The 18,161-nt window shown below is 44.8% G+C and overlaps 1 protein-coding gene across 3 annotated transcripts in view; it reads left to right on the forward strand.

The window, feature by feature from the left end:
• UPF2 (UPF2 regulator of nonsense mediated mRNA decay) overlaps positions 1–18,161 on the forward strand; it is a 201,823-nt gene that overhangs the window by 99,989 nt on the left and 83,673 nt on the right. For all 3 annotated transcript variants that reach the window (XM_029616810.1, XM_029616809.1, XM_029616811.1), the window contains exons 14-15: positions 2,039–2,242; positions 17,351–17,626. In XM_029616810.1, the coding sequence (XP_029472670.1) occupies positions 2,039–2,242; positions 17,351–17,626 (480 nt within the window). The remainder of the gene's footprint in view (positions 1–2,038; positions 2,243–17,350; positions 17,627–18,161) is intronic.

The raw sequence follows: 18,161 nt of genomic DNA on the forward strand, positions 1-18,161 counted from the left end.
TAGACCTCATTTGCATTTCCCAGTACCCTGGTGGGATTTGAATCTGGTCCTCTCCTTTCCTTTCTGGCGAGTCTGACCTTTCATCCTCTTCAGGGCATTTCCTTCGTTTACAGACTCTTGTTCGGTAAGGTGAATTTCAGAATCACAAGCCTTGTTGTGCAGAGATCCTTTTTGATTATCACACCGGATAGGGTACAGATTCAGACGGTATCTGCCTTTCTACCAAAAGTGGTTTCGGATTTTCACTTAAATCAGTCTGTTGTGTTGCCATCCTTAGAAAGGGATATGAATGAACAGGAATACAGAAAATTGCGGCCGTTGGACGTTCAGTAGCATTTATTGTGTTATCTGGATGTTAAGAACGAGCTTTGGAAATCAGATCGGCTTTTTGTTCTTCACCAGGGGGTGAAGGAGGAGGCAGCTTCTCGGAGCACAGTAGTTCATTGGATTAAGGCAGTGGTGTCGGCGGCCTATGTGGATTCTGGGAAGCTTCTCTCAAGGCAAGCTCTGGCGCATTCGCTCTGGGTGCAAGCGTGGACCTCAGGCAGCCTCCTGCTCTTCTGGGGAGCAGCTTTGGTACATCCCACTGGCTTGCCCGGATGAAGAAGAAGGTGAAATTACTTCTTACCTGATAGTTTCCTTTCCTCTAAGTAGGGCAAGCCAGTTCACCATCTCGCCCTGGGCTACCTTTGAAGCAGCTGACTTTTTTGCTAGATCCTTGTCAAGAAAGGAATGAGATTCAAGGTTCTCTCATGCAGCTGGACTAGCACAAATCGGGTAAATGAGTCCCATTCTTCTAGGATACTCTGGTTTCTGATTGTCCTAAGGGACTATTGTTAGCAGAGCTGAGTCCACTGTTTCCATTTAAAAAATAACAAAAATACAAGGTTACATTGAATAGTGTTTGTAGGATGCAATATTTCTTGATGTTATTTAGTTCCACAGTTTGCTTTTGAAGAAATAGTGGCTGGCTGTTGCCTGAGCAGAGCTATAAGAGGGTGACATCAACAAGTCATTGTTCTGTCTCCCTCTGCTGGTTGGAGTGCACAACCCCACTGGTGTGGACTGGCTCTCTGATGCCATTGTGCACACCTAGCCCTCCTCTCACAGTGCTCCAATGTGTCACTTCCCTAATCATGTGCTGACCTGCAGGAAACTTGAATGATGGTCACCTGTGCTGGTGCATACAGCATTGTTTGTTTTGGCATCTAAATGGTAACCCATGCCAGGTTCTGTACGTGAAGGCACAGAGAGGCAATAAAAATAATGGGCATGGAATCTTCCCTTCTGAAGAAGACTTAACATGCTAGGGTTCTTTAGTTTGGAGAAGAGATGACTGAAATAAGGGATGCAATAGAGATTTATATTATCCTGAGGGGTTTGGAACAAGTTTATAGGGCATGGTTATTTACTTCTTAAAATTGTACTAGTCCATGCACAATTAAGTTGTGGAATCTGTTGTCAGAGGATGTAATCAAAGTTTAATAGCATAGCTGGGTTTGTGGAGGACAGGCCCATTAACACTTCTTAGCCAGCTAGATATGGAAATCGCCACCTCCTATGTCTGGGAATGAGCCACAAGGAAGAGAGGTTCTGGGTACTTCCAAGTAATCTGGATTGGACTCTTTCAGAGACAGGATGCCTGGGGTATCCACAATGAACCTCCATGAGGTAAATCTGCATTTACTGAGTCTCCAATATTTGCAGATCTGTCATGCACATTCATTGTGAATATCCTGGCTGAGGAGTCAGGAGCGGTTTTGCGAAGCCTGACTTAAGGAAACAATCTAGAAATGGCTTCTCAAATAGATATTCCCTTTTTACTACTTGCCTTTTTTCTATGTGTCTTCTTGCTTGTAGTTGCAGAATGTGAGTAATGCTTGATAATTAAAAGAATTGAAGCCTGGGCTATGTTTGGATGCACAAAACATAATACAAGTTGAGCATTTTAGGATATAGTATAGAACAGAATGCAAAAACAAAAAGTTGCTTCTAATTTCCCAACTTATGCTAAGTTATGAAAACCTTTCTATCATAGGTTCTGCGACAAATGAGGAAGTTGCCTTGGCAGGAAGCAGAAGTAAAAGACTATGTTATATGTTGTATGATCAACATTTGGAATGTAAAGTACAACAGCATCCATTGTGTAGCCAACCTTTTGGCAGGACTGGTGCTATACCAGGAGGATGTTGGAATCCACGTTGTGGATGGCGTGCTGGAGGATATTCGACTAGGAATGGAGGTAAAAACAAAAACTTAGCTGATTGTTCTGTAAACCAGGGTACAAATTATATCATTATGGTAGGGTGCGTCAACTTGAGGGCAGGATGGCATAGAATCCAATAGGATAAAGATTCTTCAAGAGACTAAATGCACAGAGGAATCTTTATGGATACAAATCCCCATGTTTGTTGGGGAAGAGTACAGTGATAGGACTATACTGCTGTCTACCTGCCAAATTAAGATGGATGATGAAATGCTAAGAGAAATCAGGGAAGCTAACCAATTTGGCAGTGCAGTAATAATGGGAGATTTCAGGGTAAATGTAACATCAGGACATGCTAGAGAGACAAAGTTCCTGCATGGAATAAATGACTGCTTTATGGAGCAATCTGTTCAGGAACTGACGAGAGAGGGAGCTATTTTATATCTAATTCTTAATGCAATGCAGGATTTGGTGAGAGAGGTAATGGTGGTAGGGCCACTTGGCAATATTGATCATAACATGATCCAATATGAATAAATGACTGGAAGGGAGACGACAAGAATCTACAGCTCTAGCACTAAACTTTTAAAAGAGAGACTTTGATAAAATGAGGAAGAGAGGAAAAAACAAAAGGTGCAGTTATAACACCTTTATAACAGGTGTGGACATGTTTAAAAATACTACCATCTTAGAAGCACAATCCAGATGAATTCCACACATTAAGAAAGGTGGAAGGCAGGATGACTGCCGGCTTGGTTAAAAGGTGAAGTGAAAGAGGCTAATTTAGCCAAAAGATCTTCATTCAAAAATTGGAAGAAGGATCCATCTGAAGAAAATAGGATAAAGCATAAGTATTGGCAAGTTAAATGTAAGTCATTGATAAGACAGGTGAAGGGAGAATTTGAAAAGAAGTTGGCCGTAAAGGCAAAAACTCACAGTAAAAACTTTTTAAAATATATCCGAAGCAGGAAGCTTGCGAGGGTAGTTGGTTGGACAGTTAGATGATCAAGGAGTTTAAGGGGCACTTAGGGAAGATAAGGCCATCGCGGAAAGACTAAATGATTTCTTTGCTTCGATGTTTACAAATGAAGAGGTTGGAGAGATACCAGTCAACAGATCTATAGACAAAAAGCCCCCGTCTGTCAGAAATCTGAAGAAATCATAAAGATACCAAAATCATCAAAAAAACATTCCCCAGTATAAATCTTAAATACTTATTGCAAATAAGTTGTGCACAGAACTTGTACAAAGTTCTGGGCACAACTGTCACACTATCATGTTATTTAACTGCTCTCAGCCGTCCTTTGAGCAGCCCTTCATTTTGTTCTTCTCTGATCTTTACCTTTTACTTGTTCCTATGTGAGCCCTCTCCCCAATACCTGTCCATTGTATTTTCCACTCTTTAGTTATGATGTGATGTCCCCACTAATATCGGTATAAAAAAATTCTTCAAATATATGTAGGACCTTCATGGGCACAGCTTTCAAGTGTTGACGAGCTATATTCCCCTCGAGTCCCCTTTTACTTTATTTATTCGTTTATCAAAAACTTTGAACTTTTGTTATATTTTTCTTAAATAATCACTGTCCATGAAGGTTCCTACCCGGGTCATATATGGAACATCTTGTTTAAACCCATTAATCGGAGCAAGAAAGTCAAACACACTTATCTTCAGTATCCACTACAAAAGTTCAAAGCTTTTGATAAACAAATAAATAAAGTAAAAGGGGACTCGAGGGGAATACAGCTTGTCAACACTTGCAAGCTGTGCTCATGAAGGTCCTACATATATATTTGCAATAAGTATTTAAGATTTATACTGTGGAATGTTTTTTTGGCAATTTTGGAGAGATGCCTGTTCCAGAGATGGTTTTGAAGGGGTGATATTTCAGATGAACTGAACCAACTCACAGTGAACCTGGCAGATGTAGTAGGCCAGATTGCTACTCTTCAGTTTGTCAAATCACCTAGACCGGATGGTATATATTATAGGGTTCTGAAAAAACTCAAAAATGAAATTTCAGATCTGTTACTAGTAATTTGTAACCTATCATTGAAATCATGCATTGTATCTGCTGCTGCTGCTGCTACTACTACTACTTAACATTTCTATAGTGCTACACGACACATGTAGCGCTGAAGACGGGAAGGTGGCCAATGTAACCCCGATATTTAAAAAACTAAACACTCCAAGGGTCATCTGGGAAACTATAGACTGGTGAGCCTGACTATAATGCTGGGAAAAATCATGCAAACTATTGTAAAAAAAAAAAAAAAAAAAATCACAAAACTTATAGACAAGATTTAATGGGACACAGCCAGCATGGATTTACCCAAGGGAAGTCTTGCTTCACAAATCTTATCTTTTTTTTTTTTTTGCTTTTGAAGGGTTTAAATGTGGATAAAGATAAACCGGTAGATGTAGTGTATTTGGATTTTCAGAAGGCGTTTGACAAAGTCCCTCATGAGAGGCTTCTACGAAAACTAAAAAGTCATGGGATAGGAGGCGATGTCCTTTCGTGGATTACAAACTGGTTAAAAGACAGGAAACAGAGAGTAGGATTAAATGGTCAATTTTCTCAGTGGAAAAAGGTAAACGGTGGAGTGCCTCAGGGATCTGTAGTTAGACCAGTCCTTTTTAATATATTTATAAATGATATGGAAAGGGGTTCAACAAGTGAGGTGATCAAATTACAGGAAGATCTTGTGAGAGTGGAAGATTGGGCTTCCAAATGGCAGATAGAATGGACAAGTGCAAGGTGATGCATATAGGAAAAAATAACCCATGCTGTAGTTACACGATGTTAGGTTTCGTATTAGGCCTTACCACTCAGGAAAAGATCTAGAAGTCATAGTGGGCAATACATTGAAATAGTCGGCTCAGTGTGCTGTGGTGGTTTAAAAAAAAAAAAAAAGCAAACAATGTTAGGAATTATTAGCAAGGGAATGGCAAATAAAATGGAGGATGTCATAATGCCTCTGTATCGCTCCCTGGTGAGACCGCACCTTGAGTACTGTGTTCATTTCTGGTCACTGCATTTCAAAAAAGATTTTGATGCACTGGAGAAGGTACAGAGAAGGATGACCAAAATGATAAAGGGGATGGAACAGCTCCCCTATGAGGAAAGACTAAAGAGGTTAGGACTCTTCAGCTTGGAGAAGAGACAGCTGAGGGGGGATATGATAGAGGTCTTTAAAATAATGAGAGGACTAGGATGGGTTAATGTTAATCAGTTGTTTGCTCTTCCAGATAATACAAGAAATAGGGGACATGCCATGAAGTTAGTAAGTGGCACATTTTAAAACAAATCGGAGAAAATCTTTCACTCAATGCATAATTAAACTCTGGAATTCGTTGCCAGAGGATGTGGTTAAGGCAGTTAGCTTTATCTGGATATAAAAAAAAAAGGTTTGGACAAGTTTGTGGAGGGAGAAGTCCATAAACTGTTAGTCAGGATTTAGGAAATAGCCACTGCTTATTACTGGTATTAGTAACGTTGGCTCTATTTAATGTTTGGGTACTTGCCAGGATCTTTATCCTGGATTGGCTACTGTTGGAAACAGGATGCTGGACTTGATGGAACCTCTGTCTGACCCAGGATGGCATAAAGAGCAGCACTGCTCTTTATGTAATATAGTCCCCCTTGTATTAATTTATCTTAACCCGAGTTATTACCTTCACCTGTTATTACGTTGGCTGTTCCATTTTCTTTCTTCCTGCCTGTTCTGCTCCTCCCGTTTCCCCCCTCCCTACTTGTTTTATGTATTTCCTACTTTTAGTTACAATGTAAACCGGTATGATGTTGTATACTAATGTCGGTATAAAAAAGTCCTAAATAAATAAACTTCTTGGATTGTGCTATGGGTCTGATATAATGACCATCTTGAGTTCCTTATCAAGCTTATGATATCAAAAAAGAATGTTGGAGGTGAAAAACACTGGAAGTTCAGGGCCAGCCTTTGACATCTACAAATGTAATCACTTACCTCATTAAAAAATATTTATAATTTGACTGTTTCTTTGTCCAAAATATTCTCATTAAAGTGGTGAAAACAGTAAGGATACCATGAAGATTAAGGCCCTGTAAAGAATCGTACACTCTTCTTTGAAATACAGCATGGATTTGGAAGTGAGTTTAGGTTTAAGAGCAGTATTGGAACTGATGTTACATGAAAATAATCAGACACTGTGTGGAACTACTTGGATGTGGAGATCACTGCTCAGTAAATACTGGTCATATTATTGAAACAAAACATGCTGCCTTTTCGTAGTCATTAAACTGAAACACATATCTACAGAAAAGGCACCCAAGTGGAACTACATGTTTTTGGTCTGTACAATAGCGTACCACTAGTATAATACTAATTCAAAGCAGGATTCCCTTGATGATCTTGTGTGACAATCACAGTAATGTCCCCTTCTTTGTGACTTGCAAACGTATTTAAGAGCCATCTGATAAAACACTTCTGATGGGCCATATAGTTTTTTTGGGGTTTTTTTGTTTTTTTTTTGCAGTCATGTTTTTATAGAGACATTTAAATATCTCAAAGGTTTCCATGCAAAGGAGGTGAGCCAGTTTCAATGGAAAGGAGGCTGTAGAATGAGGGTCATGGGATGAGGGTGAAAAGGGGTAGACTCAGGAGTAATCTCAGGAAATATTTCTTTACAGAGAAGGGTGGTGGATGCATGGAACGGCCTCGCAGTGGACGTGAAGGAGACAAAAACAGTATCTGCATTCAAAGAAGCATGGGATAAATACAGGGGATCTCTAAGGGAGTGGTGGCAATTTCCAAAAAAAAATTTGTTGCAAACTGGTCAGTATCCAGTCAGTATAATGCACTCACCAACAACTGCAGCCCAACTGGTGCGAGACACTGTACTGACTGGATACTGACCAGCTTGCAACATAAACTTTGGAAAGTGCATATGATTCCTTATGGTGCCTTTAATGTTTTCACAGTTTTGATGGGATTAGACTTATTGCTGAGCATTTTTGGATAAAGAGGAAAAACATTAAAAAAAAAAAAAAAAATATATATATATATATATATATATATATATATATATATATATATATATTAGTACCATATATCAAAGGGCAACTGATATTCCTCTTATGTTATGGAATTGTTTTCAGTGGTTGGGCTTTTTGTAGCGTACTTTTCAACAGCTGAGAGAGCCGTATTATTTTGGATATAATTAGCGCTGTGGGTGAATAGTGACTTCTCCTAGGACAAGCAGGATGGCAGTCCTCACACATGGGTGACGTCATCAGATGGAGCCTGGCATGGAAAACTTGTCAAAGTTTTAAGAACTTTGACTAGGCACATTAAGCATGCCTAGCATGCCACTATCCACGCGTCCACGTGGGGTCTCCCTTCAGTCTCTTCTTTTCCGCTGAGCTGTTGCCTCATAGGTGTTTGGAGCTCTGCTCTTTAGTGGGGGTTTTTCTTGGTACTTTTCTACATTGAGTCCCCCTTCTCCCTTTGGTGCTTCAGGGTGGTGTGGTAAATTTTTTTGTATCATCTTTGTGGTCGATTCCAGACTATGCCGGTCCTTTATATCCGCCGATCATCGACCGCTCACCAGCTCTCTTTCATGACATCAGGTTTTTGCCAGTGCCCACAGACCATGTCTATCACAGATCTGCATGAGGTCTGCATACTCTGCCTGGGGGCATCACATGACCTCAGGGGTCCAGGGGTGTCTTCTTTTGCGACCAAATGACCTCCGAGGGTCGTCGGACTCTGCTTGATAAAAAGGAAAAACTCTTTGGGTCTAAAAAATCTGACCCTTTGACTCCGGCGTTGGATGCCTCTACACCCAAAGACTGTAGGGAACTGATGGAACTGCTTCCATTGATGTCCACTCCCCCTTCAGTGCCCTCGCGTGAGCGTGGGGCCAGAGATAGGCCTTCTTCAGCGACATCATGCTCCAGGACCTCAGGATCATCTATGTCCTCTGTGCTGGAGAAAGACTGGGCCGAGCACTGTGGGAAACCTCTGAAGCATCTGCACTGATCACCATCATCGTACAGTGCCATGCTCAGGGCAGCACTGGAGTCCACCGTGCTGCCTCCAAAGCGATCCTGTGGAGAGGAGGCATTGACCTCCATTGTACCTGGGAGTCCTGGGCATTCCCCACCGACATCTGCACCAGAGGAGACTCCAGCGACTCCTCATCTTGCTTCTCCTCCCTTTGTCCTCGCTTCGGTGGACTTCCAGGAGGAGCTGGACTGCAGGATGCAATAGGCAGTGCTCTGCGCCCTTCAGGGCATTGAACCACCGGCTCTACCGGTACCCCCGGTGTCCGAGTCTGCCCCTTCAATGCAAGCGCCATTGCTGGAGCAACTCAACGTCCTCTTGGGTGTCCTGCCCATGCAGCTGCTACCAGTGCCCAGGAGTCCTTCAATGCCACAGTGGCCACAGAGTCCTCCCGGTGTCATCCCCATCACGTAGTCCTTGGAGGATGTTGCCTCCTGTCTGAGGGCACCATCAGGGGTGCTGGTACCGTGCCCACACACGCCCAGTCCTGTTCCCAGTCCCTCATTGACTTGGTGCCTTCGAGGCCATTGGTGCCCTGGTTCCATCAGTACTCTTGATGCCTTCGGTTCTGAGGCCGGTGTTCTCAGGCAGGGGTCCTCCTCGGGGTGCCCCAGAGGATTTTAGTGAGGAGGAAGCCCCCGTATGATGCCTGGGGGATGATACCTCGGAATAGTCTTCACAGGACTCTGGAGACCTGGGGAGAACTTGGTTGGAGACGAGGTGCGGGATGCTGTGGCTCAGCTGAAAGACCACCATGAGACCCTCCAGCATCTCTCCACCAGCACTTTGGACCCTCTGTCCGAATGTCCTCACATCAGAGCGGCAGAAGGTCTTTTTATTGCCAGAGGAAATATCCTCCAGCCCCGAGTACTCATGTACCGCAAGGGAATTCTAGGGGCCACTGTCATCAGCAATGGACTCCCAGACCTCAGTCGGCTCTCCAGCAAAGTCTCACCACGGATTTTGATTGGTCCTGAGGGAGCGTAAGCCCCATACTTGTACCCTAGGCCTTGGCGCCCCCAGTCAGAGGTCGGCTACAGTCCTTCCAGAACCGATGGCCACAGATCACCTCTGACCAGTGAGTCCTGTCCATCATCTGTCAAACCTTCTGAATGTCCCAACAGACTCTACCTCCCTCTCCCCCCCCCCCCCCCCCCCCCCCCAGTTCATCATGGGACCAGATCCCACATCAGGATGTTCTTTGGACAGAGTTGTCCGCCCTGTTCATGGCAGAAGCGGTAGAACCCATTCCGCAAGGTCAGCAGGGATTGGGATTCTACTCCAAATTCTTCCTGATTTCAAAGAAAACAGGGAGGTTACACCCCAGCTTAGACCTGAGGGCCTTGAACAAACATCTTCAAAGAGAAAAGTTCAAGATGGTCTCACTGGGCACCCTGATTCCCTTCCTGCAAAAAGGGGACTGGCTTTTTGCTCCCTCAACCTAAAGGACACCCATGCCTACATAGGAATCTTTTCTGGTCACAGGAAGTACCTACGATTCCTGGTAGGTGACAATCACTTCTAGTACAAGGTGTTACCTTTCGGCCTAACCTTAGCGCCACGTGTCTTCACGGAGTGCTTGGCAGTAGTGGATGCATACTTCTGTTGACTAAGGGTGCATGTCTTCCCCCTACTTGGATGATTGACTGGTCAAGGTGGCCACAAACGAAGGGACGCGTCATTCCCTCAACTTGACCATACAGGTGCTGTATGGTCAAGTTTTGTCATCAACCTGAAGTCCCATCTTGTTCCTTTGGCTGAGTTAAACTTTATCAGGGCCTGCCTGGATACAACCCAGGGCTGGATCTTTCTTCCTCATGACCAAGCACTTGCACTAGTGTCTCTAGTGAGCTTGGTCCGCCACAGCCAACAGGTGCCGGCCCGACTTATGCTTTGGTTGTTGGGTCACATGGCCGTCTCTGTCCATGTCACCCCTTAGCCCGCTTATACATGCAGAGAACCCAGTGGACTCTGCATTCACAGTGGCGTCAGACCTCCCAGGACCTCAGTTAGGGTGCACGTCACGCCACTCCTCCAGGACTCCTTGTCCTGGTGGGAAATTCTGCCCAACCTGGAGCAGGGGGGGGGGGGTGTTCTCTTTCAGACCCCTCCATACCAGGTTGAACTCACTCCGGATACTTCCACCCTGGGCTGGGGGGGTGCATGTGGACAGCCTCCGCACACAAGGTTTCTGGTCAGCCCAGGAGGCTTTATGCCAGATCAACTTCCTGGAACTTTGGGCAATCAGGTATGCGTTCTGGGCGTTTTGGGATCGCCTGACCAGTCGAGCGGTCCTGGTCCAAACAGACAATCTGGTAGTGATGTGGTACATCAACAAGGAAGGAGGTACCAGATCGCTCCTTCTTTGTCAGAGGGCTGTCCAAATTTGGTCCTGGGCCTAATCCCAGGGAATTCTGCTCCGGGCTGTATACCTAGTGGGGGTCAGAGGAAAGTGGTGGCAGATTGCCTGAGTCGAGCATTCCACCCCCATGAGTGGTCCCTGAACCAGGTGATGGTGGATCGCCTTCCCCACCTCTGGGGAGTGCTAGACATGGATCTTTTCGCCTCCCTGTGCAGCAACAAGATGAGCAATTTCTGCTCCCTACACAGGGGGATTGGGAGACCAGCCTCAGGTGCCTTTGCCCACCATTGGGACAAGGGCCTTCTGTATGCATATCCTCCACTTCTGCTGGTGATGAAGACTCTCCTGAAGCTCCACCAAGATGGGGGGGGGGGACCATGATTCTTTTGGCCCCCACCTGGTGGCCAAGACAGGTTTGGTTCCCAGTCCTTCGGGATCTCAGTCAGGGAACTGATCCATCTAGGGCCCTCCCCCAATCTGATCACACAGGATCGAGGCAGGCTGCGCCATCCCAACTTCCAGGTACTGTCTGATGGCCTGGATGTTGAGAGGTTAGTCCTGCGGCCCCTTGACCTCTCTGAGGACATGTCTCGAGTCCTGGTAGCTTCTCGAAAGCCATCCACCAGGAAGTCATACACTCTGAAGTGGAGGAGGTATTTCATTTTATTTATTTATTTAGATTTATATTCCGCTTTTCGTACTTTTTTCAGCACTTCAAAGTGGATTACATTCAGGTACTGTAGGTATTTCCCTATCCCCAGAGGGCTTACAATCTAAGTTTGTACCTGAGGCAATGGAGGGTAAAATGACTTGCCCAAGGTCACAAGGAGCGACAGTGGGACTCTAACCCTGGTTCATTTGGTGTGTCATGAATTGGATCCATTCTCTTGTCCCACTCCCAAGATGTTGGACTACTTGTCATCTCTTTCCGATGCTGGTCTGAAAACCAACTCTGTCAGAGTGTACCTCAGTGCTGTCGGGGCATACCACCATGCAGTGGATGGTTCGCCTATTTCCATGAATCCTGTGGTGAGCCAGTTCATGTTGGGGATGCTTCAACTGAAACCTCTCCTGCAGCCTCTTGTAGTGTCCTGGGATCTCAACGTGGTTCTGGCTCGTCTCATGTGAGATCCCTTCGAGCCACTGCATTCCTGTGAGTTGAAGTACCTGACGTGAAGGATATCTTCTTGGTTGCAGTTACTTTGGTACGCAATGTCAGTGAGCTTCAGGCGTTGGTAACATATCCACCTTACATGAAATTTTTCCACGACAGGGTGGTACTTCGCACCAACCCTAAGATTCTGCCTAAGGTGGTGACTGATTTTCCTCTCAACCAGTCATTTGTCCTGTCTTCCTTTTTTCCCAGGCCACATTCTCACTACGGCGAGCAGCTCTACACAGCCTGGACTGCAAAAGAGCCTTGGCTTTCTATCTGGAGCGAACAGCAGGCCACAGACAGTCCACACAACCCTTCAACTCCTTCAATAAGAACAGATTGGGAGATACGGTCACCAAGCATGCGTTATCCAACTGGCTGGCGAATTGTATTTCCTTCTGCTCTATGCAGGCGTGCCTTCAACTTGGAGGCCATGACAAGGCTCATTCCGTCCGTGCCATGGCATCTTTGGTAGCCCATTTGCATGCAGTTCCCATGGCCGACATCTGCAAGGCTGCGACATGCAGTTTCCTCCACATGTTCGCAGCCCATTACTGAATATTAGGTGCTACAACCCAAGAAAGAGATCTAGGTGTCATAGTGGATAACACATTGAAATCGTCGGTTCAGTGTGCTGCGGCAGTCAAAAAAGCAAACAGACTGTTGGGAATTATTAGAAAAGGAATGGTGAATAAAACGGAAAATGTCATAATGCCTCTGTATCGCTCCATGGTGAGACCGCACCTTGAATACTGTGAACAATTCTGGTCGCCGCATCTCAAAAAAGATATAATTGCGATGGAGAAGGTACAGAGAAGGATAAGGGGAATGGAACAACTCCCCTATGAGGAAAGACTAAAGAGGTTAGGACTCTTCAGCTTGGAGAAGAGACGGCTGAGGGGGGATATGATAGAGGTGTTTAAAATCATGAGAGGTCTAGAACGAGTAGATGTGAATCGGTTATTTACTCTTTCGGTTAATAGAAGGACTAGGGGGCACTCCATGAAGTTAGCATGGGGCACATTTAAAACTAATCGGAGAAAGTTCTTTTTTACTCAACGCACAATTAAACTCTGGAATTTGTTGCCGGAGGATGTGGTTAGTGCAGTTAGTATAGCTGGGTTTAAAAAAGGATTGGATAAGTTCTTGGAGGAGAAGTCCATTTCCTGCTATTAAGTTGACTTAGAGAATAGCCACTGACATTAGCAACTGTAACATGGAATAGACTTAGTTTTTGGGTACTTGCCAGGTTCTTATGGCCTGGATTGGCCACTGTTGGAAACAGGATGCTGGGCTTGATGGACCCTTGGTCTGACCCAGTGTGGCATTTTCTTATGTTTCTTAGATGACTGTAGGGACAGCAACTTTGGTCAGGCTGTCCTGTGGAAACTCTCAGTGAGAAACAACCCAACTCTTTCTGCCTAGGGCCCAATTTTTTGGGCCAGGCTTCTCCCTAGTTTTTTTCCACATCACCTCAGTTGTTGCACCCGTTGGCGCCAGATTCAGTGACGGTGGATCTATGATAAGCTGCAGGCTGCTCCCAAACTTGGTATTCACCCATGTGTGAGGACTACCATCCTGCTGTCCTAGGAGAACACCTGTTACAGGTAAGCAACTCTTTTCTCCTTTATTGCGTGTTGTGCATTGCAAATTGAGTTGTCATAACAAACTGTACAAGCATTTCTTGGGAGTTTGGGGGGTGGGCATGACTTCAAATTGGCTAAATTATGGGGGGGGGGGGGGTAGTAAGGAGTTTGATTAAAGAGTGTTTTATACTATAGAGAAAACTAAGCCAAGCTGGCAAACTGCAGAAATGAATCTTTCAGGATTTCATCAGTGAATATTCATGAGAGATATGTGAACACATGTGATGCAGAAACCAGCTGGAGTTTGCCATCAGTGAGCTGGCCGAGCTTCATTAACATGATTCCTCTTAATGAGGAATGATGCTGCAGTTATCGGATTACCTAAATTTTCCAGTTATGGATTATCATCCTAGGAAGCCTAGGACTAGTTTTAGATCAAACACACATTCCTAAATTCCATAGGATAGGGGATGAAACAGACTGCACTGATGAGCCCAGCTTCGTTTGCAATGTGATTATTATAAACTAAAATCCCTCCACAGCATAGGTCATTAAGGCAAGTTAATGCCTGTTTGTTTTGCTTTAGATTAATGTATCACAGTGTTTAATGCTTCTCGGGATGTGTAATGTTCTGGAACAAAAATGAAAAAAAAAATTATTACAAGATGATAATTCTGCGGCCAACTGCCTGTAACAGCAGTTTGCAGTATTATAAAAGCACTGTAAATTATTTATCCAACCAATCTGATTAGTATATCTTGCAGAAATGGCTCGCGGTGATAATGGAGCTCACATAAACACAATCACTAAAATGTTCTTACAGAAACAGTGTTTTATCAGAAGGCTCTTGGATACATTTGCAAGTCGTGGAGAAGGGGTCATTACTGAGATTCACACAAGATTATCAAGGGAATCCTGCTTTGCATTAGTATTATACTAGTGATACTCTATAGTACAGACCAAGTACATGTAGTTCTCCCAGGACAAGCAGGATGGTAGTGCTCACATATGGGTGACGTCATCAGGTGGAGCCCTATTACGAACACTTTTGTCAAAGTTTCTAGAAACTTTGACTCTCACGCTGAGCATGCCCAGCATGCCATGATCCCTGTTTCGACAGGTCTCCCTTCAGTCTCTTTTTTTTTTTTTCCGTGCTGCAGTTTGCCTCGCGTTTAGGAGCTCTGAGATTTTTCTCACAACTTTTCCTCACAGAAACACTTGAAGTTTTACTTCACAAATAATTTCCCTACATGGGTCTCCCTTCGCGTACTTTTCATCGACGCTCAGTGAGTACCATGCCCTGTTTTCCGGTCAGTTCCTGTCACCTCACTATCGGTTCCCCCGGGTTACCAACCGAATTGCGGCCCTCTTTTCTCCCTCTGTCTGCCCCACGATGCCCACAAGTGTCCTTGCTGCGATCTTCCACCGGGTCCATCAGGGCTAGAGGGATTGGGACATCCACGATACCCATTACCGCCAGGGCTGCCGTCAATGCCGTCCATGATGCCTCCGTCGATGCTCTCGATTAAAGAAAACGCTCCATGCTTCGGGTTCTAAACCAGAGCCCTGTGTAATCCTTGGGCGACAGACAATGCCAGGAGCAAATTGCCCCTTCACAGTGAAGGAGTTTGCTCAATATTGCGGGTGCTCAAGGATCCACTGCATGCAAAGATCTGGCATCTATGCCATTCCGGTCTAGGTTGGGCTTCTTTAAGGTTGGCCTTACAGTTGCTTTTCTGCTGATGATGGCCTGGACGTGTCTTAGCAACTCAAGAGTTTGCTTACTCGATTATCCAGGAGGAAGAAGAGCCTTTCTGGCAGGTGTTCGCTTTGTTTCCCTTCCAGCAGTTCAGACAGACAGGACTTCCTTGCTACAGTTCTCTTACTGGTTGGCTTTGGGGGTCCCTGCACCTCTTAGGACACCCCTGGGACCTGCACTGCTCCCCTGCGGGACAGACTCGTCACCTCTTTCTTTCTGGTACAGAGTTGATATGCACTCCTGTCCTCCGCATTGTGAAAGACCTTGTTGGCATCTCGTTACGCTGACCGGACTTATCAGCCTTTGGACAATCTGTCTCAAAGGTGACTCCTATACCGAATGGTCTGAACAATTACCCCTCAATCTCTAGCTTGCCCTTGCTTAGCAAAGCTGGCCACAAACAGCCTGGATCCATATCAGTCCTATCATCCTGCTTGTCCTGGGATAAAGCAACATTGCTTACCCGTAATAGGCGTTATCCCAGGACAGCAGGATGTAGTCCTCACGAAACCCACCCGCCACCCTGCGGAGTTGGGGCCGATCCGTTTATTATTGTATTTTTTGCTAACGCTTATTGCTACACACGAGACTGAAGGGAGACCCCTGTGGCTCGAGGGATCATGGCATGCTGGGCATGCTCAGTGGGCTCATGTGCCAGTCAAATGTTTCTGGTAACTTTGACAGAAAGTTTTTCATGATAGGGCTCCGTCTAGTGACGTCACCCATGTGTGAGGACTACATCCTGCTGTCCTGGGATAACGCCTATTACAAGGTAAGCAATTTTGCTTACTGCCAGTTTTAAGAACATAAGACATGCCATGCTGGGTCAGACTAAAGTCCATCAAGCTCAGCAATGGCCAGTCCAGGTCACAAGTACCCAGCAGATCTGTTTCCTCTTCCTCACTCCCAGGGATAGCGATAGCTTTCCTTAGTCTGCCTAACTAATAATGGGTTATGGACTTTTCCTCTAAGCTTGTCCAGACATTTTCAACCCTACCCTGTTAGTTACAGTAACCATGTTCTCTGGCACCAGATTCCACAGCTGAATTGTGTGCTGAGTGGAAAAGTACTTTCTGCACTTTGTTGTCAGTTTCAGTTGTTAGCTCCCTTTCTTTTAGTATTTTTTGAAAAGGTAAATAACCCATTCCACCTCGCTCCTGATTTTATAAACTTCTATCATTTCCCCTCTCAGCTGTCACTTGTGCAAGCTGAATAGCCTGTGGTCATAGAGCTGTTTCATCCCATTTATGGTTGTTGTCGCCCTCCTCTGCACCTTTTTTAGTTCTGCCATGGCTGTTATGAGATGGTGACCGGGCCAGCACACAGTACTCGATACCGAGGCAGTATAATATTTTCCATTGTATTCTCCATTCCTTTTCAGATCATTCCTAACCCTGTATCTGCTTTCTTGACCATTGAGCCGAGGATTTCAATGTATTGTCTACAAGTGCCCCCAAGGTCCTTTTCCTGGGTGGTGACTCCCATTGCAGAGCCGTCACTTTGCACTTTTCCATGTTGTATTTCATCTGCCATTCAGATGCCCAGTCCTCGTCTCACAAGGCCCTTCTGCAGTCTCTTACAATCTGCTGCTCCTGTAACAACTCTGAATAATGTTGTCTCTTCTGCAGATATTCCCACCTCACTTGCTCTCTTTTCCAAATCATTTATGAATGTTAAACGGTACTCCTCTTTTTGGCCCCTTTGCATTTCATGTAGACGAGCCTAGAAGCTTTCACCCCGCTGCGTCTGACCCCTGCTTTTTTGCCCTGTCCCAAGCAATGCTTAGACTGCTGTGTCCTCTCTGGGCCCTGTTCTTTCTTTTTGTCCTTATAGCCATTTTTAAGTTTTCATATTGCTTAGGAAATAGGATGTGCACTGCACCCCCAATTTTTAAATTCTCCTTCCCAGAATCCACTCTGGTTACGCATGTGGTCACTCACGCTGTACGCTGTCCTACTTCCGTGTGTGCATAATTTTATGTAGAGTCCTAATGAAGAGAGCTGCTGAGTAAGAATTTCTTCCAGAAATGTAAAGCAGAATGAAGGACTGTTTGTACTCCAAATGCAGGATCTGATTTTTTTTTTAATGCTTTTCTTCCTTTCTGGGTCTACAGGATGAAACCTTAAATCTATTTTATTACGATGCTGTTGCTGCTTTATTAACATTTTGGGTATGTATGGTTTTTTAGTATGGACAAACGTTTTCCCAGCTTTATGTGAATGGCTTCTTGTTTTAGGTTAATCAGCCCAAATTTAACCAGCGCCGCATCAGCAGTGCCAAGTTCTTAGGAGAGCTTTACAACTATCGAATGGTAGAGTCTGCAGTTATATTTCGAACTCTCTATTCATTTACGTCATTTGGTGTGAATCCTGATGGTAGTGCAAGTCCACTGGACCCTCCAGAGCATCTCTTCCGAATTCGACTGGTGTGTACCATCCTTGATACTTGTGGGCAGTACTTTGACAGAGGCTCAAGCAAACGGAAACTGGATTGCTTCCTTGTATATTTTCAGGTAATTGTTTTGTCTGTCTTATTTAAAAAAAAAATTATAGATCACCTTTCAGAATTTCTAGGTGGTTTACAACAATGCAAAATAGATACATTTATTTAAAAGTTTTATTTATTTAAAAGTTTTTTATATACCGCACATGGGGTCACTTACGTGTCCGTCTAGGCGGTTTACAATTTACATACACAATAAAAACAATAAAACCAGTAGACAAATACATCACAATCAGGCCTATCCTGTAAAGTGCGGCCGCGTTTACCCTGCTCCTAAGCCGTTTTTAACTTCATTTTCGGCCGCGTTAGCCCTTCCTGCGATCCCGAATCCCCTTTAACCTACTCCTACCGCGGCCTAAATTCCCTGGGCAACCCCTTCAGCCCGCGGCATGCATATTGCATGCAAACGAGCGAATTAGCTATTCACCTAGCATCCCGTAACCCGCACCCCGACTAACGCTACCTTTCCCTGCCGTTTTGTCGCGCGTTTAACCTGCAAACTTACCGCCTACCCTGACCCAGGCGGTAGAGGCATGGGTAAGGGT

Source organism: Rhinatrema bivittatum, chromosome 9 (assembly GCF_901001135.1).
Source record: "Rhinatrema bivittatum chromosome 9, aRhiBiv1.1, whole genome shotgun sequence".
Taxonomy (NCBI): domain Eukaryota; kingdom Metazoa; phylum Chordata; class Amphibia; order Gymnophiona; family Rhinatrematidae; genus Rhinatrema; species Rhinatrema bivittatum.